The 25478-nt window shown below is 39.4% G+C and overlaps 1 protein-coding gene across 2 annotated transcripts in view; it reads left to right on the forward strand.

Moving 5' to 3' along the window:
* The first annotated feature begins 5488 nt into the window (after positions 1-5488).
* LOC139689878 (sodium- and chloride-dependent creatine transporter 1-like) overlaps positions 5489-25478 on the forward strand; it is a 66225-nt gene continuing 46235 nt past the window's right edge. For both annotated transcript variants that reach the window (XM_071586983.1, XM_071586984.1), the window contains exons 1-2: positions 5489-5744; positions 23838-23969. In XM_071586983.1, coding sequence (XP_071443084.1) covers positions 5531-5744; positions 23838-23969 — 346 coding nt within the window. In that variant the 5' untranslated portion in view covers positions 5489-5530. The remainder of the gene's footprint in view (positions 5745-23837; positions 23970-25478) is intronic.

The raw sequence follows: 25478 nt of genomic DNA on the forward strand, positions 1-25478 counted from the left end.
GGATAAAGTTACGAGGTTCTGAAAATCCTGAGAGAGCAAACGGTCGCCCTAAATTTTAGTTTTTCAACGAATGCAGTATATCCCAAAACTCTCTGGCTTGATTTATTTGCACGATCGTCCATTTTTTCCATTGGAAATGCTTAATGAAGGATATACTCACTTTCCAAAATTACGTTTTCCCATGCTTCTTGATAAAACTTATAGGGCATTAACTAATTGCTATTTTGTCGCATATTACCACCGATGTTTTCGTTCCATTTAAATTGACGAAAAAACGAACTGCTCTGAGCACGACTTCACGAGCCCGGATTCCGAGTGACTTAACTTGGGCACAAAAATATTTTTTTTACGTGCTGGCCATTGACAAAATGCAACGAAAAAATTTAAGTGATTATAGTTTAATGCAATGAAAAAAACGCTCATAACCAGAGTGCAGAAAAAAGTGTGATTTCCCAGGCCAATTACTTAAGTAAAACCTAAAGAATGTGCAATGTAAACGAAAAAGTCGAGTGCGTAAAACAAAAATCCAGAGTCTCCGAGGTAAAAATAATTCGTTCAAATATTAACCTTAATAAGTAAGTTCTTTTGTAAGGCTCCCATCTCAATCATTTTTTATTTTCTCATAGCCGGTATGTAATGGCTAAAGTTGAAAAGCGCCAGTCTTCCAGCTCGCGGAAAAGTTCTTCAAGGGTAAGCGCTGGCATTCAGCGAACTTCCTTCTGCAAAGGGAGACCTCTTGCTCTTTTATCACCTCTAGTCATTCATGCCGATGTTTACACCTTTATACGACTGAAGGTCGAGGGTACTTGCCTGGGGCATGGCGCCACTTTATCCGGAGAATTTCCTTCTTATAGAATTATGTAGAGCTGTATCTGGAAATTTTCATATCCACCACAAGAACTTTGCAAATTTCACAAAAAACTAGCTCATGTTCAAATTACAGAAGTCTGACCTGAAGAAGACCTCAGAGATGACCGAAAGCTTAAACTTTCCTAAATGTGAGTATCCTTTAACGTATTATCTATTTTATTTTTGTGCTCTATTGTGCCGTCCAAATGTTATGTTGCTCTCGTGAGTGCTTCTACATCATATATATATATATATATATATATATATATATATATATATATATATATATATATATATATATATATATATATATATATATATATATATATATACACACACACACACGAGGGTTGCTATATATACTAATAATAGTGGTCTGAGGGAAGACTAGGATGCGCTACAATATGGTGAGATATTATCAAACACAAAAGTATCTAAATGGCGTCATTAACTTTCATTGTTCTAATCCACGTATTGTGGGGCATTTGTGCAAAATATTCGAACATAAGGTGCACTAATTCATAATACGAACAATGGTCGGAAACTGGAAAACCATTTCTCCGTCACCGTTTGAGATGCTCGGCAGAATATCTCGTTCAGTAATTTGCAAATAACCAGAATTTTCAGTTGTCTTTTCTGAACAGCATTCCTCTGCGTCCCTGTCATCAAATACCTCCTCCTTGTGAAAGTGTATTTGCGTAACGCAATTCTTCTTATAATGTCTTTACTACGTTGACGAGATTGGGGTCAGCGGAGTATGTTGGGATTTAGAAATGAAGGGAATGGGGCTCACAGCCAAGTGCCATTTACAGTGACTGTATTTTCAGGGCAGTAAAGTCCCCAAAGAATCAAATGCAAGCCCCATCATGGGTTCCCAACTGAAGTGGTGTGCCTGAGGTGGGGGATAGGGCAAGAATTGAAGCAATCGTTAACTGAGACATTATGGAAGGAGGCGTATTTGGGGATTGGGATGCATGCTGGCAGAGGAAGTAGGGTTGCCATAGGCACCGTGATTGTCGATACGGGCATTGAAGGGTTGGTACTTTTTTCCGCTATAGAAGGCAACATATTGTTTAGGTTTTACGTGATGAATGACATCGCTAGAAATGCAAGATGAAGTAAGCCTGGAAGATGATATTTTAGTTCTTCGGGGAGGAGGAGTGGTCAATACAGGGCCATTTTTACGTTTGGATCGATTGCTTGGAGTAGGTGTAGATTTGGTTTTCCCAGTCCGAGTTATTGTGGTTTTTCGGATGCTTGCAAGTTTGGCGGGTCGTTCGAATTTAAATGAGGGCATCTTTTATTTTGAAGAATACTTACCCTAGTTTTGTGGTTAACTCGGAGACTTCGGCTTGAAAGGGAGTTGGAACGAGATGGGTGCAGCATCTGGTGGATTAATGACTGTTTATTGATAGGTTTTTTGTAGACAGAGGTGTGGAATATTTGGTATATTAGATGATGTTTGCTGAGCTTCACAAATACGCACACTTCAAACGGCACTAGCATTCCGGCACACCTCGGTAGTAGACTGCCAGTGTATACACGAAAGAGGTTGATATATAAGACTCCGTCTAATTGAGCAAAAATAATATCTTCAGATTTCCACAAACATTGAGGAGGTACACAGGAAATAGGCTGATTGCTGCTACATTCAAAATTTCAAAAATAGGGCATTTCAGTATCAAAATTCTACGCAGGGATGGAGCCGAAGATGATAATCGAGTATAGAAATGATGATAAACTGCTGACGAGCGCTAAATACAACAAAACAAAAAGACATAAACAAAAGCATCGCAATCTAGCAAGCGTATATGTGTATCAGCAGGCGTACGCATAACATACGAGGGTCATCCGGAAAGTAGTACCCGTTCGTGCCGCATGAAGTGCTGACGACGCGAGTAGCCGCTGGACGAGGTCAGATAGCTTCAGTGGCTTGTCTGCCTTCTCTGAGCCAAGTTGCGTGACGCTAGCATTGCCTGTGTTGTTTCTGTGATTGTTTACAATGTTTAAAAAAATTGAGAACGCCGCCAGTTGTGAAGTGAGGGCAGTGATTAAATTCCTCAATGCAAGAAACGTTCGCCCATGTGATATTCATCGCCAATTAAAGGAGGTGTATGGAGACAATGTAATGGACGAGTCGTCTGTTCGGCGGTGGTGTCGCAACTTCAACATGGGGAGGGGGAACACACACGACGATGAGCGTTCGGAGAGACCGTCTGTCATTACAGACCAACTGGTGAGCTCAGTTGACGAATTCGTGAGGAACGATCGGCGCGTCACAATTGATGACATCTGTGAGCATTTTCCCAATGTTTCTCGAACAATTGTTCATGAAATTGTTAAACACCATCTGCATTATGCAAAAATTTGTGCAAGATGGGTCCCTCGCGTATCTCAATGAGCTGGCGGCGAAGGACTATGCAGCAGGAATACAGAAACTTGTCACACGTTATGACAAATGCCTTAATTTGCTTGGAGATTATGTTGAGAAGTAGTTTAAAGTATCCTCTTTCAAATAAAATTTTTTATGTTTGTTAATATTTACTTTTGTGTCTTTATTTCACGAACGGGTACTACTTTCCGGATGACCCTCGTACAAACAAACGAAATATATAGGTATTAAAGCGCTGTCACTTGAAAGGCAATGCGCTAGCTGGTTAACGCGCAGTCGCTACCAATAATTTTTTAGTGAAGTATATTATGCTTGTAATTAAAGTTCATAACTTTTTGAACAGACATCCTACTTGTGTATACATATTTTTTGGGGTCGACCCTTGTCTGTTTTCTAGAAATGTATGGTTTTTCCATGCTCAACAGATGAGTTAAAATGTCTCCTGAAAATTCAAAGTCACTATCTCAAAGAAATCTCCTCAGGAATTCGTGTGGATTAGGGCGTGAACCAGTATTACACTCCTACGTCCTACTGTTATAGAATTCCAGATAAACAAGATGAAGCGTTTCTTAAAAAGCATTTTGTACACGTACGTATTTAAATTATCGAGGGATATGATATTAAAAGCTTATAAACACTTTCGAAGAATTCTGTCTCTTTGTTTCATTTGTGGAATAAGAGCTGTTTCTCCATCAATAAAACTTTTCGTTGTACTTATTTGTTATTGCTCCCAGTTATATGACCATGGCAACAGCGTCAACAAATATAGGACTCCCAATAAACAATGTCCCGTGCTTCAGGAACGGCATTTTCTATACACGTGTATAGAAAATTCCATTCCTGAAACACGCCATCTTTTTTATTTGGTATTTTCTATATTTTTTATATCCTATGTGAGCATTTTTAACTATACGGGCTTAACGTGATTTTTATATATATATATATACATAAATATATATGTGTGTGTGGGGGGGTCGCGGTAGTCCAGGGGGTAGAGCGTTGGACTGCTGACCGGCAGTTATATATATATATATATTTATTTATTTATTTATATACACATATTATATATATATATATATATATAATATATATATATATATATATTTATTTATTTATATACACATATTATATATATATAATATATATATAATATTTTATGATAATATATATATATAATATTATATATAATACATATTATGTATATATATTATATTATATTAATATTAAAAAAAATATAATATATAAGCGATTTTTGAAGGATGGTAGCAAACGTTGAGAAAGAAAAATTCTAGCGTGTTTTCCGCATGACAGCGGTCTCCCTTCGTCAGCGGAAGAATTAAGTCTGCTAAGAGCCTTTTCCATTGAAGTAGCCAAATTTGATGTCATCTATTCCACACCGTTTCGCTCTCTACCTCTCTCTCTTTTCCTATCTGCCGGCAAGTGGTGTCATTGACGGCCGGCCAAGGGAAAGAGGGATAAGGAGAGGACCAATCCCAACAAATAATGGTAATAATGCTGAACTAAATCAACGGCTGCAAGCGATATGCAAATGAAGAAGAGTATAGATTGGGTCTGAAAAATAAAAACTTCAAATTTCGAAATGGATACTAGGATAAGCTAAGCATGTGGTATTATCTAAATTTGGTGCGATTTCTTGTGGCGGAACCATTCACGCGTGTTGTTCGGGTTCCGCATCAAGCGTGCATTCCCGCGCACCTACTCTACCTATTTGAAACCAATTGGTGCAAACGACCTCTCAATCGCATCGCCTCCAGCAGTTTTGACTCGCGGCGCCCCACTACAACGTCATTCTTTCCGTCGATCTCCCAATGCCATCTCATCCTTTCATTTTCGCACGGTTCGGGGTGGGAAAGTTTCGCCCTGTCGCAGGGCCTTCCTTCTTCCACCCGACAACTCCTTCCTCCGCCCCTTCAATTGCCCGCACGGCGACGCGCTCTCGAGATATGGGGGAACCGGGGATTGAGTGCGTCGCACAGATTAACGGTCTTGCCGGTCGACTCTTGCGATGCGGAAACGTATTCAATGGGACGCCCCGTTTCGAGGTCGCCTCGTGGACCCCTCTCCCACCTCCACCCAATCACCCATGCCGGGGGAAACTGCCTTCCAGCCCGCCCCTCGTGCGTCCACCTTCCCCGCTCCACCGCCGAGCCATCTACTCCCCAATCCCCCTCTCCCCCCTCCGCAGTTGGATAACTTCACGACTCTCGCCCGAGAGACGCTCATGTGGCTACGAGCCCTCGCAGAGTAGTGGTCGTCAACTTCCTCGACATGCAGTGTCAGCAACAATCGCCGCCGCCTGCGGAGAGCTTCGAGATGCAGCCGAGCACCTCGCGGACGTACCTCGAGCCTTCGGAGACCCCGGCGTTCCGCGCGCGGGAGAAGTGGTCCAAGGGGATAGAGTTCGTGCTCTCGGGCATCGGCTTCGCGGTCGGCCTCGGCAACATCTGGAGATTCCCGTACCTGTGCTACAAGAATGGCGGAGGTGAGACCGGGTCTTCCCCGAGAACAAAACTTCCGAGTGTTGTTTTTCACTACGTTTGTGTATCCTGGTGACGATGTTTTTGGTTGACTCATTCGGTTCCTTCTCAAGGAATAGTTACGATTAGTGCAGATGGAAATTATACTAGTGCTACGACCGGTGTACTGTGCTCTTCATGCTGAGACATTCAGTGATTCAGTGATGAATGAAATGTCATAATCGTCAGTATTTCAACCCTAAGATTGGTTTAGTGCAGCCTTCTGTTAATCTCTATTCAGTGTTAATTCCCTCGCCCCTAGATGACTTCTTAATTTTTCCTATGTACTTGTCCCTTGGTCTTCCTCGCGGGTTCTTCCCTTCAATTTCCCCTTCTCTTATGCATCTAAATATTCATTGAGCCTCAAAGTGTGCCCAATCCATCTATCTCTACTTTGAAGTTGAGCTATCCATATGGTCCTTTCCTCTTCTGCTCGTCTTTTTCCTCCTCGTTCCTCACCTTTTATGTCCAGTCAATCTTCAGCATTCTCCTTCAGCACCTGTTTTAAAGGTTTCTGTTCTTCGCGCGACCACCTTTCCAATTTTCCGTTTCGTTTGAGGAGCTATTTCCTTGTTTGTAACCTCAGGTTCTCAGAGCTTACTAGTTGCCCTTTCTTCTTGAGCGCCTTCTTAGGTTGAATATTTTTCGCTTGATGTCGGCCGACCTTCTGCAATCCCAAATAATACTGCTGCCGTGGTAGATTCTCATATTCCCGAAGTACGTGGTACATAGTATTCAGAGTTGCTTGTAGGCCCTCTCACGTTACTGTTACAATCTCATCTGGGAACCGGAAACATGTTCATTTCTTCTCTATTCACCGAGATTCCTTTGGTGCCCATTCCTTGTGCTCTTTTTATCGTCTCTTCTTGATGCATGTTATTAGTCCTGGCGAGAAGTTGTGTCCTCGTTTCTGACTCATTTGTTTATTGTGACTTCTACTTTCCCTCCATTTTTCATTTACATGGTTTTCATCTGATGTTCTTGTAGTGATATTGGTTATTCTTCTGTCGTTTTAGTCTATTCCAAGCGCATTTTGTATCATGAGTATCTGGTTCTATTCGACGTTGTTGAAGGCATTTTCCAAATGCATGATTGCCACATAAATTGGCTTTTTTACGTGTACCTTTTCTTTAAGTTCAATATGTAAGTGATTGATATTGCTGAGAAAAAAGTAACTGTTAGTAAACCCTTGTTATTTTTGTGATTAATCATTATAAGTATTATTCCGTGTGATGTAATAACCCTTTTTCCGTAGATTGTCAGCGCCACAGAATGTTAAATTAGGAATTTTTAAGAGCATTCCATTTATTAGCAAACAAAAAGAAGAGAGATTCATTCTATAAATATAGTAAATATTAAAAACAAATCGAAACGTTGCAGGTAAAATTATGGAAAATACTTAGGAATATTAAAATCTAGTCTATCCACTTATGCGCTAAAATCCTTTAAGCAGCATTTGGATGGGCCAGTATGTGCCATTTAAATGAAAGGTTTAATTTTATGCTCCAAATGGAATTACTTTTCATAACTTAATAATATTTGTAGAACTATTAATTTTGTTCATCTATTTGTGTACGGAAATGTGCAGAGATTTTAGGATTTCTTTAGGATCGTGTTAAGATTTTCATTCTAATATTTAAGATTCCTTACTCCATTAAAAGAAATTCAGCGAGAGAAATGTTATCATACTTGGATAAAATGAGAGACATTGAAAAATTTTTAAAATTTAGATGCATGAAGACATTACCAGCTCTAACTCTTACCCCTTTGCCCAGGGGTAAGAGTTAAATCTTAATATTTATATTTTTGAGGATTGATGAGATAATTATTGGATGTCAGCTAATTTACGGATTACCCAGTCAAAACTTTGGTCCCGAGTGTGTATCTGTTGGTAGATAGCAAAACTATTCATATGTCATACTCCGCAAGAGTGCTTCCATATTTTTTGTTACCATACTCTTATCTTGAGCAGTGCAGTTTCTCGTAAATGCTATCTTAGCGCGAGCTATTCTCTGCATTACTGAAGTTACTTGCACCACACGTTTAGTTACTTAAACCACTTGCTATAATATTACCGAGATATTTAAAAGATCCCATTGGTTATAATTTATTTACTTATCGCAACATCTCCCATCTCATTTCTTGAATATTATTTAGTTAGTTTCCATAGGATTTTAGTTTTCTTCGAGTTAAATCCCCGTTTATGAATTCTTGATTCATACCTGCTGGTCTTCTGGATTCAATGCCATTACTGAGAAGGCATATGCGAAACTAAATATTTACATATTTTCTCTGTTATCCTTAACTCTGTTGACGCCTAATGCTTGCTTTAATTTCCTCGCCTTTTCCAACTACGAGGGTCATCCGGAAAGTAGTACCCGTTCGTGAAATAAAGACACCAAAGTAAATATTAACAAACATAAAAAAATTTATTTGAAAGAGGATACTTTAAACTACTTCTCAACATAATCTCCAAGCAAATTAAGGCATTTGTCATAACGTGTGACAAGTTTCTGTATTCCTGCTGCATAGTCCTTCGCCGCCAGCTCATTGAGATACAGGGTCACTCCTTCTTTAAGTTCTTCATCGCTGTCAAATCTTTTTCCTGCCAAAAAGTCTTTAAGCTTTGTAAAGAGATGAAAATCTGAAGGGGCCAAGTCCGGGCTATACGGTGGATGGTCGAAAGTTTCCCATTTGAATTGCTGCAAAAGTTTTTGTGTTATCCCAGCTGCATGAGGCCTGGCATTGTCATGAACGAGAATGACACCAGTAGACAATAGACCTCGCCGCCGATTTTGTATTGCCCGCCGTAATTTCTTTAATGTTTCACAATACGCATTGGCATTAATAGTGTCTCCACGGGCCATAAAATCAATAAGCAATACACCTCGTCGATCCCAGAAAATGGTTGCCATGAGTTTCCTGGTGGACAGAACTGTCTTGAATTTTTTTGGTTTGTTTGGTGAATGAGCATGATGCCACTCCATTGACTGTCGTTTACTCTCAGGTGATGCATAACAAACCCATGTTTCGTCACCAGTAATTATGCGAGTCAAGAAAGAGTCTCCTTCATCAGAATAACGTCCCAAAAACGTCAGTGCTGCAGCCATACGCTTGGTTTTGTGCTCATCTGTAAGCTTGCGAGGGACCCATCTTGCACAAATTTTTGCATAATGCAGATGGTGTTTAACAATTTCATGAACAATTGTTCGAGAAACATTGGGAAAATGCTCACAGATGTCATCAATTGTGACGCGCCGATCGTTCCTCACGAATTCGTCAACTGAGCTCACCAGTTGGTCTGTAATGACAGACGGTCTCTCCGAACGCTCATCGTCGTGTGTGTTCCCCCTCCCCATGTTGAAGTTGCGACACCACCGCCGAACAGACGACTCGTCCATTACATTGTCTCCATACACCTCCTTTAATTGGCGATGAATATCACATGGGCGAACGTTTCTTGCATTGAGGAATTTAATCACTGCCCTCACTTCACAACTGGCGGCGTTCTCAATTTTTTTAAACATTGTAAACAATCACAGAAACAACACAGGCAATGCTAGCGTCACGCAACTTGGCTCAGAGAAGGCAGACAAGCCACTGAAGCTATCTGACCTCGTCCAGCGGCTACTCGCGTCGTCAGCACTTCATGCGGCACGAACGGGTACTACTTTCCGGATGACCCTCGTATATGTTGAAAATGATTGTTAGGAGCTGTATTCTTGTCTAACTCCTTTATTTATGTTCGCTTTTATTTTTCTTTCGTAATTCTCTCGCATACCGCGTCTCGCCTCTTCTATAGTTGATAGATAATTCCCCCGCCTTCTTAATCTTAAACCAAATATATCATGGAAGTTGAATAACTATTTCCACAACCATTTGTCTTCCAACATTAGTCCAGGTATGCCACATAACAGTTGCCTTTCACGTGTAGGTATCATTTTTTCTATCAATATCATTTGTAACCATTTCTTTTCCTCCTAAAATGCATCTTTTTCCTACGTGTTTTTCTTCCGAGTTTCCGTATTACGTTGTAATTTTTATTTTACCCCACTTCTTGTTTTTGTACAGCAGTTGGCTTTGATTTGATTTCTGCCAATTTCTTTGCCGAAATTTTCCGTTTCTTTCTACTTAAGTTCCCAACACTTTAATAGGTTCTTGACCCTGTTGTCTTACCATTCCCGAATTCATAATGGCCTCCTTCTATTAAGTATGTTGCCATATATTTCAATATCCGGTTGATTATTTTTAGTTTTACGTTTTTCACGTGTGAAATTAAACGTATAATTCCAAGGTCTAGACATCGCTCCGGCTTTGTCTTTTTCGAAGTACACATCAAAATTGTCTTGATCTAAAATCTAAAATCTAAGATCTAAAATCTCTGGCCTCTTAAAATTCTTCCACAAAAATTTTACGAGTGATTCATAACCCTTTCTTCCACTTATTTGTAAAATTTTCAGTCATTCTGCAGCTATACTATTTCTTACCATGGCCTTGTACGTCATCATACCCTGTATTACATTTTCCATCTCGACATTAAGTATACCTGGGCTAAAGGGTATCTTCACCCACGTGACTTTCCATTTTTATATCCTAATCAACTGGTACACGCATGAAGCTCTTCTATGTGCTCTTTCTATCATCCCCGAATCCTTTTCGGTTCAATCACTTCACCATCAGATTTCTTATGGTCCGTATCGTCTTTCTTTTATTTAACTCTATTCTTTGGCCTCCAATAAAAATGAAATATTACCATCCCTACTTTTCCTTTTGCTGTAATTTCTCCATCTCCACACACAACACTTTCCGTCACGTTTTCGTGGCCCTACTGATTTCTCGAACAACATGAGTTTATTTTAATTCTCCGTACATTATTCCTCCCAATCCCGTGTTCTACCACTTCCGTCTCTCTTGCCTCCTCATCATCTCTCATGAAATCGATTGCTTGCTATTTCTCTACGAATTTCCCTTTCACTTGTTTCCTCTGCAGCTCTTGTTATACATTTTCCAACGCCCACTCACCTACGTATCGCAGTTTCCAGTCAATTTTTCTAAATTACATTGTTTTACTTCTTGTGACTCCTTTCTTTTTATTTCCGTTAAATCTTCTGAATCTCCCTTTTGTGCTATCCTCTAATTTTTAATCCTCTTTATTATAGTTATATCACATTTAAACTACGAAATCAGGAAGTGATCTGCACGAGCATTCTGATGACCTCTATCCTTCCACTGTATCTTCACGTAATGAAAAGAAAGTAAAGAAAATAAGGCACTTGGTGATATTTACCATCCACAAACAAAAATTATGAAATGCATGTGTAGTGAGTTTAGGGGCGGATCTTTCAGCTTATACAAGTGAGGTGAACACACGAGATAACCTGCATAAATACCAACTTGGCCTACTAGGACAATTTTTTCTCAAAGACCTAATGGGAGGAGTCGGACGCCAGTGGGTGAGTGCTTAGGCACATGTGTGCACGTACGCTGTAAACGTTGATGACAGGTAGATTCGATTTAAACATTTTAAATTGTGATTTCAATTTTTATGCTTTTCATCGAATTCTTTGGAGATGCTGAAATGGACCAGCGTTTTCAGTGCCCGTGACGTCGGACGAACTGCATCTCCACATTTCCCCGTCGCTACAATTTTTCTATTTTCAATTATTTCGAAACTGTACAGTTTTCTTCTTTCAGTAGAAAGGATGTAATTTTATCATCCCATGGCTATATTTATTTTATTAATAAAATTTTAAAAAATATTAGGAAAGTTTCATATTCCAGCTAACATTGGTACCTTTTCCGTATACGTATGTCCTCCACCAAATGGTAAAATTGAATCACATGGGAAAAATATCCATAAAACGTCAGTGAACGCTGCGAGCCCAACATTTCATCAATGAAATTTCCTCACTTGGGTGTTCCTGTTTATAAATTCAAAATACAGTAAAGATAACTCGATACCAAGCATTTCCGTCAAAACAAGTTACAACGCGGTTTCATGCAAGCATTTTGCAACGACGAACTAGAAATCATCTTAGCTGTTTTTAAATTGCGTGAAAAATATTTCGAGTGGCATTGAAGAGCTTTGATTCATTTTTATAGAATGTCCTTAATTATGGCATCTTAAATATTTGTTGGAAAAACAATCTCAATCTCGCAAATCACCACGTGCCGTTACACATGTTTTTCCTCCCGGGTTTCAGACCCTACAATGAACAAATGTACAGATCAAATGAAGCATAGTAATTCCACAGTTAATATTTATTCTAAACGACCATGGTTTCACCACTGTGTGGCAACATCAGGTAGTCATCGCGTGATGAGCTCATACGGCGATGAAAACATGGTCATATGCAATAAATATTAGCTGCGAGATCCGCGGCTAAAACAGTTTCATTGACCTCACAAAGGTCTTTTGCAGTTCTAAAAATAGAAGCATATATCTTGCTATTATATCCGCAGCATTTTTTGCACGGTTTTCATGACAATATTTGTTTTCAACAAAGAAATCCCGTAACCCTAACTTAGCACGTACCGAACTTGCGTGGTTCTCACGCCCACAAGAGCCTTGCTTCGTTTTTCTACATTCTTTTTTCGTTGTCCGTCACGTGCTTGAGTCATCTCAATGTGAACACTTTTTCGTGTGATGTCGCGAGAAAGAGTCCCCAATATTTGTGTCCTCAATTCTGTTACAGAGACTGCAAAGATGTTCGGAGGCGCAATGGAAACTTAGTTTTAACACTACAGGTTATACACTACCTGTATTGCTTCACTATTTCCTGCGAATTGTCTCGTAGTTGAACCAATTTTAAACTTAAATGCTTGCTCTATTTGTAACAGTAGAGGTAGTAGGTAGTTTCAAATTAAATTTCGATGGAAGGAAGTCTCCTTTCGAAGGTATTTTTTTCTTTTCTCCGGCCACATCGTGTGATTCTGGGATCCCGGCTCCTCCTGGCTCGCCATCAGACGTCCCAAGGGCTGAACCATTTGATTTGGAAGAACACTATCCCCGAAGCAATAATCGAACCCACGACCTTTGGGTCATCAGGCGATCGAGTTATCCACCCCATAACTACCCCAGTCGGCTGAATGCGATGACTATATTACTAATCAATCGATGGTCTGTGTTCGATCCCCGTTGTGGGTGAAGGTATTTTGCATTGTGAACCTTTTGACAAGTATCTGTGCCGCAGCCGGTGATTTCTCTAAACTAGTTTCAACAGAATATCCCACTGTTTCTTTGAATTCACTCGAAGAAAGACGACATGAATGAAAAGAAAATTTTCTTAAAGCCTAAACAGACGCATCGCTGTTGACATAGGAGAATTGCGGGAAATTCGAGATACTCGTTTTTCGAACATAAAACTTGTTTAATTAACGTGGCAATGATGACTTCCATTAATTTATATCGGAGCAAACACGCTTGAAAACACGAGCATTTTAGGAGCAATACCCGCTAGTGCATAAGGGACAACAGATGTAATGCGTGCAAGATTCGACTCATGATGAAATAGTAATTATGCAAGATTTTCAACATCATTCTCCGTAACAAAACGAATAAAATTTTTTGACGCAATCTCTAACAGTCACTATCAAATTCTAAAGGTAATAATGGTTAAATACTGTACACATTTAAAATCATTGCTATATTCTTCTTCCATTCACTTTAATACCTTGTCGCAATAGCCACCCACGTCTCTCTATTCCCTGCTGCTGTCTTTAGGCTAGCATATGATCTGAAGTCCACCTCATGTTCCATGTTCTTGAGGAGATCAGCTCTGATACATCCTCTTCGTTTCTTACCTACAACCTTTCCTTCAAATATGTTCTTAAAGAATTGGTCATGCCTTCATAAATATCCGATTAATTTTTCTCTCCTTGGTCCTCTTGTCCGTAGGAGTGATCTCTCTTTATTCACTTCTGCTAACACATTTTACTAACTTTTTCATTTTACTCAGCTTGTATTAGTTAGTTTCCTCTATATTTTCACTACCTACATATCTGCATTTCCATTTCCTCAAGCCTGTTCATTTCAGCTTTCCTGATTATCCATGTCTCACATCCATGTAACAATGCACTCCAAGCGAACGTTTTCATGAACATTCTTCTGGATTCTACGCTTATGTGGTTATTGACCAGCTAATTCTTCTTCTTTTGAAACGTTTGTGTTACCGAGGCTATCTTTTTCTTAATCTCAGTCTCACGTGTATTTTTGTTGTTAATAATACTCCCCATGTAGCAAACATTTCCAAGGTAGTGTTCTCTATTTTTATGTCAGGTTTGGAAATTTCTTTTCTATTACGTACCATTATCTTGGTCTTCTTCTGGTTTAATTTCAATTTCATACCCTCTAGGTCTCTGGATAGTATTTTGAGCATCTTATTTATGTCCTTTTCAGATTCTGCAATTCTTGATATAGCATCATCAATGTGGATACTGTGAATTATTTTCTATCCACTTTCATACCTTTAGTCCTTTCTTTCAATTTGGTTATTGCTCTCTCGATAAATAAATTAAATAGGTTGGTGGATAGAGGACAACCTTGTCTCACGCCTCATTTTATTTTTGTTACTTTCCTGCATCTATTTGTATCAATTTCGGTTTTCTGTACATTACACACATTTCAAATTCTTCTCTCTTTCCCATCAAGTTCGTTTTTCGTCAACATTTGGAATAATAGTCTCCAGTCAACTTTGTCAAATACCTTTTATTAAATCTAATAAAGACCACATATGTATTTCTATTAATCTTTATCAACCTCTCTAAAATTTTTCGTAGTACTTACTATATATTATATATTTCGTAGTACTTACTATATAGTATATCGCTTCCCTGGCTCCTCTTCCTGTCCTAAATCCAAATTGATCATCTGCTACATTTTGGTCGATTTTTCCTTTTATTCTGTTTTTCTTCATGTTCAATAGAATATTTTAAGCGTGCGAAGTAATAGAAATTGTTCTGTAATTGGAACCGTCTGTTGTGTTAACTCTCTTAGGGATTGTAACTATTTCACTATAAGTAAAATCTTCAGGCACCTTTCCTGTTTCATAAAGTTCATTAAACATTTTGAATAACCGTCCTTTTGTTATATCGCCTATATATTTCAGTATTTCTCCAGGTATATTGTCTGGGTCTGTTACTTTGTTGTCCTTCAAACTTTTCAAAGCAAAAATAAATCCTTCTCTGGCTATTGAAGGACCTAGCCTATCTTTGCCCATACTTTTCGCATCCCCTATTTGGCATAATTATTCTGTATCTCTATTCCATTGTATAATTCTTCTATTTACTCTTTCCATCTCTCACCCACTTTATCGTTTTCAAAGCTTATACAATTTCCATTTTTATCTTGAATCACATTTGCTCTGCTTCTTCGCTTTAATTGAGGTAATTTAATGTTTGTACATGCTTTGTCCAATCTTCCCCTCACCAAATCCTCTTATATTTTCTTACATCTTTCTTTCGTCCATTTCTCTTTCTCTTCCCAAAATGTTTGAGCATTTGATTCTTTAGCTTTATGTATGCTCTAAAATCTTTCCTCCTCATCTCATTTCTTTTTTCAAAGAGATTCAATATTTCTTCGCTAATCCATAGTGTTCGCGGTTCTAGTTTTTCTTTTTCCTAGCATTTGTTGTGTCATTGTTTTAATGCACTTTTTTCATATGTTCCCATCCTTCTTTTTCCCCAATCAACTTATTTGTTGCTTTTGCCAGCTTTCGGATAACCTTTCTTTCAACTTTTCTAAGCGCCATTCTTTGGCATATTTCTTTGGTACTTCTTGAACCTAATATTGCACTTTGCCTTTACAGGAAAGTGGTCAATATCCGCGTCACAACCAGGATCTGTTTGAATAGGCTTCATATGATTCCTGTATCTTTGTTTGATTAGTATATAGTCTATTTGATAGCTTTTGGTGACTCCTGGTACTCTCCATGTAGAAATTCTTCTGAGGGGGTCATCTAAGAATGTATTAGTAACTATAATTTTTTGTTGTTCCCAGAAGTTAATCACTATTTCTCCTCTGGTGTTCTTTTTTCCTAATCCAAACTTTCCAGTCCATTATTGGCTGTTTTTTTGACCAACAGACGTATTTAAATAACTCATTATAATAAGATTATCTTTTTCTCCCACTAATTTGATAAGTTCTTCTATCCGTTCGTACGTTTGTTCTACTTCCTCATGTTTGCTCTTGATTGTTGGTAGCTTTATTGTTATGATACACAAGTCTACAGGGCAGGCTTTGATGTTAATCATAATTATTCTGTCAATGTAATGGCATGTGTTGATAAGATTATTTTTGAGTTAGAAAAAAAAGCTCTTGGATGATACTTCACCTAGATTATAGTATGGAAGTGTGTGTAGTAAAGTATGGATTAGATGGAAGTACGGGCGATAGAAAAGTATGAAGGAAATATTCAACGCCCGTATCTTCGTGTTGAGCGATTGGAAGGGAGTCAAATCATGAAACAGATAAACGAGAGAAAAGGGAATGGTTTGTGAGAGGAATGAGTAGACCGAGAAAGTCACGGGTGAATGTGATTGAAGAGGCTCTCAAAACGAGAAATACCAGAATTATAAGGGACGTAAGATCATGAACGAAACGTTTAAGAAATGTGACAGAGGAGAAGGAAGCATTCAAAGACTTATTAGTATGGGAGAAATTACTAATGGTGAGCGAGTTTCCTGAAATAACCTACAGCCAGGCTGTGCTGTCTTTGCCTACCCCGATAGAGAACACGGCTCGGCGTGGCGAGATAGGCGTGAGTGCGAGAAAGAAAGATTGCAGCGGCCCACGGATTTCTTCAGCCGAGCGAAGCTTTCGTGTATCGCTATTGCCTACATCCCAGGAGGGAATCCATGGTGGCTCAATCCTGCAATTCTGCCCGGGAACCGGAGGCAATGGCCCCCGTGGACGGCTCCCGTAACGAGAAACCTAGGCATCCAAAAATCACGCAAGAGACACCCAACTCCTCTCAGACTTCGATGACGGGTCGGGAATTATATTTTAGAAGTCGCGATGAAGGACTGAGATAGCAAAAATGTCACACGCTAATGCCACATTTTCAAGGGTTTTCAAAACTAATCGTAAATGTATAAGAGTAGGACGAATTATTGAACTCATTTGCTTGAAAGGAAATCAGTTTATTTTAGTCAGGTAATCCAGTTGTCATTCAATTCAAGGAAATGGCACACGTAGTAAAAGATGAATTCCCAGACTATTCCCGCTTCTATTCTTACAATGGATCAACCGCATGAAAAAACCATGTATATCGCAAAAGTACGTAGAGAGAAATGCGATAAAAATCATCGGGTAAATCATTACTATCTCTGAACATTCCACTTTCACTTTTGTCTAGAAGGAACGTACAGAATATTTAATTTAAAATAATTATTTAACGATTGCAAACTGCTATCCCTAGCAATTTATCATTTATAGAAATATAAACATTAATTAACGCTAATCCATGTATTAAGAGATAAATGAATTTTAAATCCATCCATTCCCTTCTTTTTCTGCTAAACAGTACAATGTCATCAGAATTTACACCTCCATGGCCTTTTAAATTCAACCAAAATTTGTTACTCCATTCACACTTTTTTAATTTAAAATTTCGTCATTTTTTATCAGTGAAGAAAAAGAGCAGACTCCTTTCCTCAAATTACCACAGAATTTCAAATGTAAACCCTTCAATACAATAGTTGCAATGTTATTCAATATTCTGACACGAATCTAAAATTCTTCTTGATATGTTGCCATTGGAAAGTGGCACCTGACTCATCTTCTTCGTAATCTCTCTTCGGGAAACCACCTCAATTATTATTCCCAAGACTTTGAGTCTGGAGAAAATGAGCCCTGGCAACTATCGAACTCGGCCCAATCGGCCGAGTGTCGTGCCCAGCAGGGGTAGAGGCAAGGCTCCCGCGGTCTTTATCTCACGAAAACCTTTCAAAGCAAAACCTAGAGTAGCAGGGTATAAGACGCAGAAGAAAACCAAATTATTCAGAATAGGAACTTGGAATGCTCGGGCAATGTTGAGGACAGGAAAGTTGGAGAATGTAACCGAAAGATGGAACGAGGAAATATAGTTGTTTTAGGTCTATGCGAGGTGAGATGGAAGGATAATGAGGATTACTTGAGTGATAATTATAGAGTTAACCCAGCGGAGGAGATGAGAGCTAGCGATGAGATGCAATATTATTGACTAAAAAGGGGGGCATAAAAAGGGAAAAATGACATATTACTAGTAGAAGTAAAAGTAGAACCGACAAACGTGTGTGTCCCTGCAGAGGAACATTTCATAGTGATGGGGGATTGGAATGCGACGGTAGGCGAAGGAAGAGATTGTGATGAGGTGGGGGACTACGGTTTAGGTACGAGGAATGACTATGCGGAGAAAGCAATTGAGTGTTGCAAAAGATAGGGGTTAATCATCACCAACACTTGATTTAGGCACCACAAAGGGCGTAGGTGTACACGGATAATGCCAGGTGGCTCTGAACGGTATGAGTTAGATTATATTCTGGTTAGGCACAGGTTTAGGAACAGTGGGATCAATTCGCACAGCTTCCTGGGAGCGGATGGGGACTTTAGCCACAATTTAGTTGTTATGAATTGTAGCATCTGATTTAAAAAGATAAGGCAGGGGAGGCAGATTAGGAAATGGAATGTAGAAGCATTAACTGGATTGTCAAGGAAGGAATATCAGCAGACTGTAAAGAAAATCATGAGTGAGGGAAAGGAGCTGAGTACCTGTATAAAAGAACTGTATGGTGAGGATCTTTGGCCAGCAAGTTTAGGTATAGATGAAGAATATGACAAATAAAAAGATAGCTTAGGCCCAGGCTTACCCGACACTGAGATAGAATGTACGTTAAGGAAAATGTAATCAAATGAGGCCGTAAGGTTAGGCATTATAACCGTGGAACTACTCAAAGGTTTAGGAAAATGTGAGAGGATGAGTTTTTATGGGCTAATTAATACGATATTCATTCATTCGGTAATAATAATTCATAATAATTTGATAATAATACTAATTCATGCGATATTCATTCATTTCATAAACATTCCATTTATGAGATAGGCCTTTGGCCGGAAGACTTTGTGAGATCAGTGTCAGTTGCTATTCCGAAAAAGGTAGAGGCTACATCACGTGAGGACTACAGGACAATAAGTTTGATATCCCACGCAGCGAAAGTTGTTCTCAGGATCATCAACAAAAGAATAGAGAGCAGGGCAAATGATTACTTAGGGAATGAAAAGTTTGGGCTCAGGAAGGGGAGAGGCATGCATAATGGCAGTAATGAGATCACTAATAGAGAAGAACATAAAATACAATCAGGAAGTATTTCCGGTTTCGTAGATTTCGAAAAGGCGTTTGATAGAGTGAATTGGGAATAATCAATGAGTAAATTGCAAAAAAGAGGAATAGATTGTAGGGGCAAGAGGTTAATCAGCAACCTGTACATGTCTCAGGCTGCTCAGATGCGAGTGGGGGACGGAGAGTCCGGAGTCTAAGGAAGAGGAAAAAGGCATGTTTTTCCAATATCACCGGTAGTGTTCAACGTATATGTGAAGGAAGTGATTAGTGAGTGAAGAAGTGGAGGTAGGAATATAATTCGCAGGGGAATTTGTAAAATCAGTTAGGTCTGTTGATGGCCAAGCTCTAGTTTTTCAGTCAGCCAAGCGGTACAGGCATTGCCGAGCGAATTCGGAAAATCAGTGCAATTTGTATTGGGTGAGAATAAATGTAAATAAAACAAAGTTTTCCTAAACCTTTACTTCCGCAGGAATGTTGTCTGGCCCCACGGCCTTATTTAATATCATCACCCAAAAGCCCTATGTCATTGTGGGTCGCGGTAGTCCAGGGGGTAGAGCGTTGGACTGCTGACCGGAGGGTCCTGGGTTCGATTCCCGGGCGAGGTACTCTGGGTACCTGCAGCTTCACCGAAGATAAAGTGATTTTCATACCTGGTTCCTTGGAAACCATAACAAGCACAGAGAAAGGAACTGGCCCACCTACCCCTGATGTGTGAATTTCACACGCCGCGGTCGGCTTAGTACTGGATGAACTCTACGAGTTGATTGATGTGTGTATGGTTATGGTTACTGTATATATATATACTGTGTGTGTAATACATATATATTTATATATATTCATATATATATATGAATTCATACATATATGTATATATATATATATATACCATATATGGTATATATATATATATATATATATATATATATATATATATATATATACTGCGTGTGTAATACATATATATGTATATACACATATATGTGTATATACATATATATGTATTTATATATACATACGAACACCAAGATATTACTAGCGAACAAAAAACAAGAGCAGAAACAAAGAAACACGTATTCCGAAATTTCTAAGAAATATATGTATTTAGTGCACTTTGATCCTTTAAATCATTTCCAGGTCATTATACGACACCACTTTGCGATTCCAATCCATTTTTGCATGATCTGCAGCATCATAAATGAAAGTTCTTCTATCCAATTGAGGATAATACTTACTACTCGTCAGGGATACCCTATGTATGATTGGCACCTTAAGACAATGTGTCTGCTGCGTGCAAGCGGATGGTAATTTCACTGACCGTATCCTAGGACAGACCTGGTATATACATGGCTGCGATCAATTCATTAAAAGTTCTTTTTTTCTTCCTAAAATTAACGCTGAGATGTAAGAGAAAGTAAAATACGCAGTAAGGTAATTTAGTCAAAACAATGAGATGAAAAGCAGCAAGCACTCCTCAACTATTATGTATAATTCCCTTGGTAACCCCCACGGCTCCCGTTTTATTACTGCACCTGGGACTCAATTCACTTCAATTGTCCACGCGAACTCTTACTTAGGGATACCGTGAGGGGCCTCTAGTGAGAAAATAATGAGTATCAATTCATGCGCGTTGACGTACAGGCATTTCACCAAAAGTTGGGACAAACTTCATCAGTGACTCTTCCAGGTCTGCGCTTAAATGTGGAGTTATGTCAAGTGCCTCTTGCTCTCTGTAGTGGCTAAGAGAATATTCATGCCACTTCACATTTTTATTCTTCGGGAAGTGTCCCCGGTCTAAGTGGCAACATACCGGGATGATCTCTTCGACCTTCGGTCGCATTAGGCTAGATCGGGCAGGTCGAGGCTAGCCGCTGCCATTCAGCAAGCTTCCACACAAATAATTAGGAGGCCGCCATTCGCGTATATCTTGCCTCTCCAAGTTCGTTTCATTTCGATGTTTATGCTCTAATAAACATAAGTGAAATCCAGAGTCACATAGTTTTTGTGAGATTATCAATACAATACCCAACAAAATGAAACAAATGAAAGGTATCTCTTTTTAGCCATTTAACATCCTGAAGTAGTACTCTGTACGAATGGAGGTACGCATGCTATCTCTTCGGTGGAAGTGTCTACGACCCATATCCGTTGGATGTTACTTAAGGTCGCACTAATACAAATCTGTCACGGTTAAGATGAGTGCCAACTACTCGCCTACGTTCGTCGCCACTTTGAGAGCACTCCGCTCTTTAATGGTTCCTGAAGGTTTAGATACGAACAGAAAAGAGTAGCAGAGGCCTAAAAAATAGTGACAAAGTCATAATTCATTCATTCTGATTTTCAAAATAAGCTGCCGATACGGTCAAATATTTTAGTGGATAAGCGAAAAAAAACTGGCGAGAGTTTAAGGCTGTGTGGTCTTAGCCAACATTTCAAAAATCACTTTCCATTTCCCCACCTCACCACTGGAGTTCCAAGGTGTAAGGAAATGTGCCGGGTAGCATGTGCGTCGACTATCATGATACGAACCTATCGTGGACGATTGACACGGGTCTATATTATAGAACAAGTGAATGGCTCGTTATTACTTCCGTGTTCACAAGAATATACAACTGGCGTCGCTTCCAGAGTAACTGGCGACTCGTTGACCTGTCTCCGAAAAACGTGATCTGCAGTCTAAATGTATTCGGTTGGAGCCGAAGGTTAAGGGCACATGTAATGCTTCACTTTGAAGGTTGAATAAGTCCGACGATAAATTTTGCGTCGTAAAATTTCGTCAGAGTAACGTGAAAATCCGACGAACAAAGCTTCTTAATTCCCTTCGGGATTCATATTAATAATGAGCCTCTAGAAAATAATGAATTGAGACTAGCAAGGATCGTGAAAGATGCTTCCATGTACTATACTCTAGGACGTACTCGTACATATCGGTAGGAAGAAGAAAAACTCTCATAGACTCCTTGGGTCACTTAACTTTCGTATCAGGTTCATAATTTTTGCTTCTGTCCACTAAGTTGATGGAATGCGATGAGTTTCATAATAGAATGACGTGCTTCAAACTAAATTGGGGCAGAGTTAATTACTCCTATCTATGGAGGAATACCATCCTTGATGGACTGCGGATTAATTTTTAAAATGTATAAGGCTTAAGATAATATATTCCAGGCAGATATTCTATGGTATTAGAGGAATAAAAATTTATATTATTTTGTGTTTTTCGATGCCAGCCATATTAAATGTATGTCAATCCTGAACGTCATGGGACCAGTTTCTCTAAACTACAACCCAAATTTCGCAAATTCAGACTACTCATTCATACCTGGTTCGAGCCTCATTATGACACATTAAGTCTGTTACAAAAGGTACTGACTTATCATTTGTCTACATTTCACGGGATATCAAGGTGAAAGTTTTTATTTCGTGTGCGGTATACCAGGAGTATTTTGGAATCGGGTCCCTAATAACGTGTTTTTAACAATAACAGTCACTAAGTATCAATATCGCATCGGCTTTCTTCAAAAAAAGTCCAAAATCCTTCCACCTATCATTGTGAAGGAAAATGGAAAAGGTTCGAATACTCCCAAGGCTTCATTTCTAAATTCTCAAAAGTAGTATGAGTAGCTGACAACGCCACGCCCGTAACGACGATTGAAAATGCAATGGGATATCAAGATTCAAAATGTATTATCTTGTTACTAAAGCCATTAACATGAATTAAGTTAGCAGTAAGTGAGTATTCACTCATTGCTATCCCCTTATTCAGTGTTAATCCTCCATGCGAATCTTTCAGCCAAATCAAAGTGTTCGGGGTTTGCCTTTGTTATCAGTGTCATGCCATCACAGTGCTGGGGTATCGCATCCTTAGAAACCTGATGAGAAGCAAAGTACAGGGTTCGTCCGGAAAATAAGTGTACTGACTCCTTGGCTGGGCGCGCCGCTCCAGGCGCGCCCAGCACCGCTCTGACGGGCTGCGATTGGAGGAGGATATGTTGGCAAGCGACGCTGAAAAAGGCAGTCGGCTCTGAGCTGTGGTGTAGTGAGGAGCTCTGTTAACGCGAACCTCCACGCTCAACCCACGTCACGGAACGCGATGCCGAAGTTTTTGGAGCAGCGTTATTCCATCAAATTTGCGGTAAAGCTTGGGAAATCGTCTACCGAAACTGTCGGTATGATTAACCAGGCTTACGGGGAGTCAGCCATGTCCAGAAACATGATCTTTCGGTGGCACAAGATGTTCGTGGAGGGCAGAGAAGAGGTCGACGACGAGTCTTCGAGAGGTTCCCGATGATGCCTTCGCGGGAGCGTTCCAGGAATGGGAACGCCGCTGGAACAAGTGTATCGACTCACAAGTGTCCTATTTTTAGGAATATTAGCTTAAGATATGTAAAAGTGTAATAAATTTTTTTTCCTGAGCTCAGTACACTTATTTTCCGGACGAACCCTGTATAATCTCTTATAGGCAATCAAAAGGGCGCGTAACTCTAGGGGAGCAAAAATGAAGAGATAGGCGAATGACGAGAAGAGATTAATTACCTAAAATTGATTTAATTATGTTTATAATGAGCATAAGGGTAGACGGACAAATTATTATCATTTATTTACATGAATGATGTCTGCCTGTCTCTGTATTATTATTACATTTGACAATTCAAAAGCTACACGAACCATAACTGGAGTCCATTGTAACAAGCAGATATACACCTATCTAATGACCCCTTCTCTCTCTCTCTTATTTTCTGATTGCAGGTGCCTTTCTCATTCCATATTTCATCTGCTTGATCACTGGAGGAGTTCCTATCTTCTTTCTTGAAGTTGGAGTGGGACAGTTCATGAGTGAAGGCGGAATAACGGCTTGGAATATATGTCCAATCTTCAAAGGTAAGTTTAAGGCTGCGTGGCCTAAGACAACATTTCAAAAATCACTTTCCGTTGCCCCACCAATCACTCACCAACAATCAGTCCGCAAGTGAGTTCATTGGTTTCTCTACTGTTAAATAATGATGAAGACCTTTATCGTGAAATGGAACCTCTTACGAGATGATTTAGTTGAATCGTGTTTGGCAATATGTTCTTTGAAAGGCAAGAGAGTTATCTGGAAATCATGTATTCCCGTGGCATCAGAAGTTGACTTAATAAAATGAAAAAATAAAATATCCAGTTTAATTTAGGTACTATCGTGAGTGATACTCCACTGCCAACATTTTCCGCACACTCACATACACATTATCATTAAATAGTAAACTGGAACTGCTGGAGGAAATAATGTGTTGATCAGCAATTGAAAAGATATTGAAGATCACCAAAGTTCTCCCAACCAGTGCAACGGATCCATCCGTTGAAGGGATTTAGTGTCCCGCGCAGTCGAAGCCTTGGTCCGAGCATATGAATAACGCCGGATCGTAAAACCGCTTCAAGTGGTCATCAAATTTACAGCATGCCCTGATATTCGAGCTAATTTACTTTCCTCCACTCATTGGGTCGTTTCAGTGGGGGACCGGATGGTGTCAATTGCAAACCCTGTTCGTCAAGTAAGTTTGTTTCTGGGCATGATATACAGAGTAAAAAAAGTCCTGGTCTTTCATTCCCATATTCTTGAAGGTACCCTTGCCTATTACACATGTGCCTGTTACCTAATTACCTATGTGCATCCGCCTGATTTGGCATCAACGGAGGGACCGGTAAATTTTAGAGAAGTAGAGGTGAAATTAGGACCTGTGACTTTGGTTCTTATTCAGGTTAACATGACGAAAAGTAATCGTAGGGAGAAAGAAGTAGACAGCGTGCACGACCAATTAGAGGGAATGCTTGCGGGTATCTCTGGAAGGAAACATTTGATATGGATTGAAAATCGGTGGTGGACGACTGGAGACATGGGAGTGAGGTAGAAGAGTAGGTTTAAGATATGAATGAAAAGGGAAGGGGACAATAGTTATGCAGGAGAAATGGCTTACTCATAACTAATGCCTGGTCTAATCATCATGAGAAATGCAGATACACGTGGAAAATTCCAGAGGAAAACAGGGAAATCCAAGCTAGATTATATTAACTGAAAAATATCTGTATGAGGGCAAAGGACGGGGTAAATTAGAAAAGAGCTGGGATTTTCTCAAAAAAAAGGATAACACAAACCGTAAACGAAATAATGAGAACGATTAATATTTTATTAAAAGAATAAGGAAGCTATTGAGCTTAAAATGGATGGTTAGGAAGACAAACGAGAAAATTAAGGGGTAGAAAACAGAATTTGGAAGAAATCAGTGAGAAGAATTAATTATAAATTACGGCTGGTAACTAATACGGCAAAATAAACGTGAGGCAAAAGAGGAGCGAGATATAGGAAGTTGGCTTGGACAAGAAAACACGGGTTCGATTTACGGGGGGGGGGGG

The sequence above is a fragment of the Hetaerina americana genome, unplaced genomic scaffold (assembly GCF_022747635.1).
Source record: "Hetaerina americana unplaced genomic scaffold, ioHetAmer1.1.p SCAF_285, whole genome shotgun sequence".
NCBI classification, from domain to species: domain Eukaryota; kingdom Metazoa; phylum Arthropoda; class Insecta; order Odonata; family Calopterygidae; genus Hetaerina; species Hetaerina americana.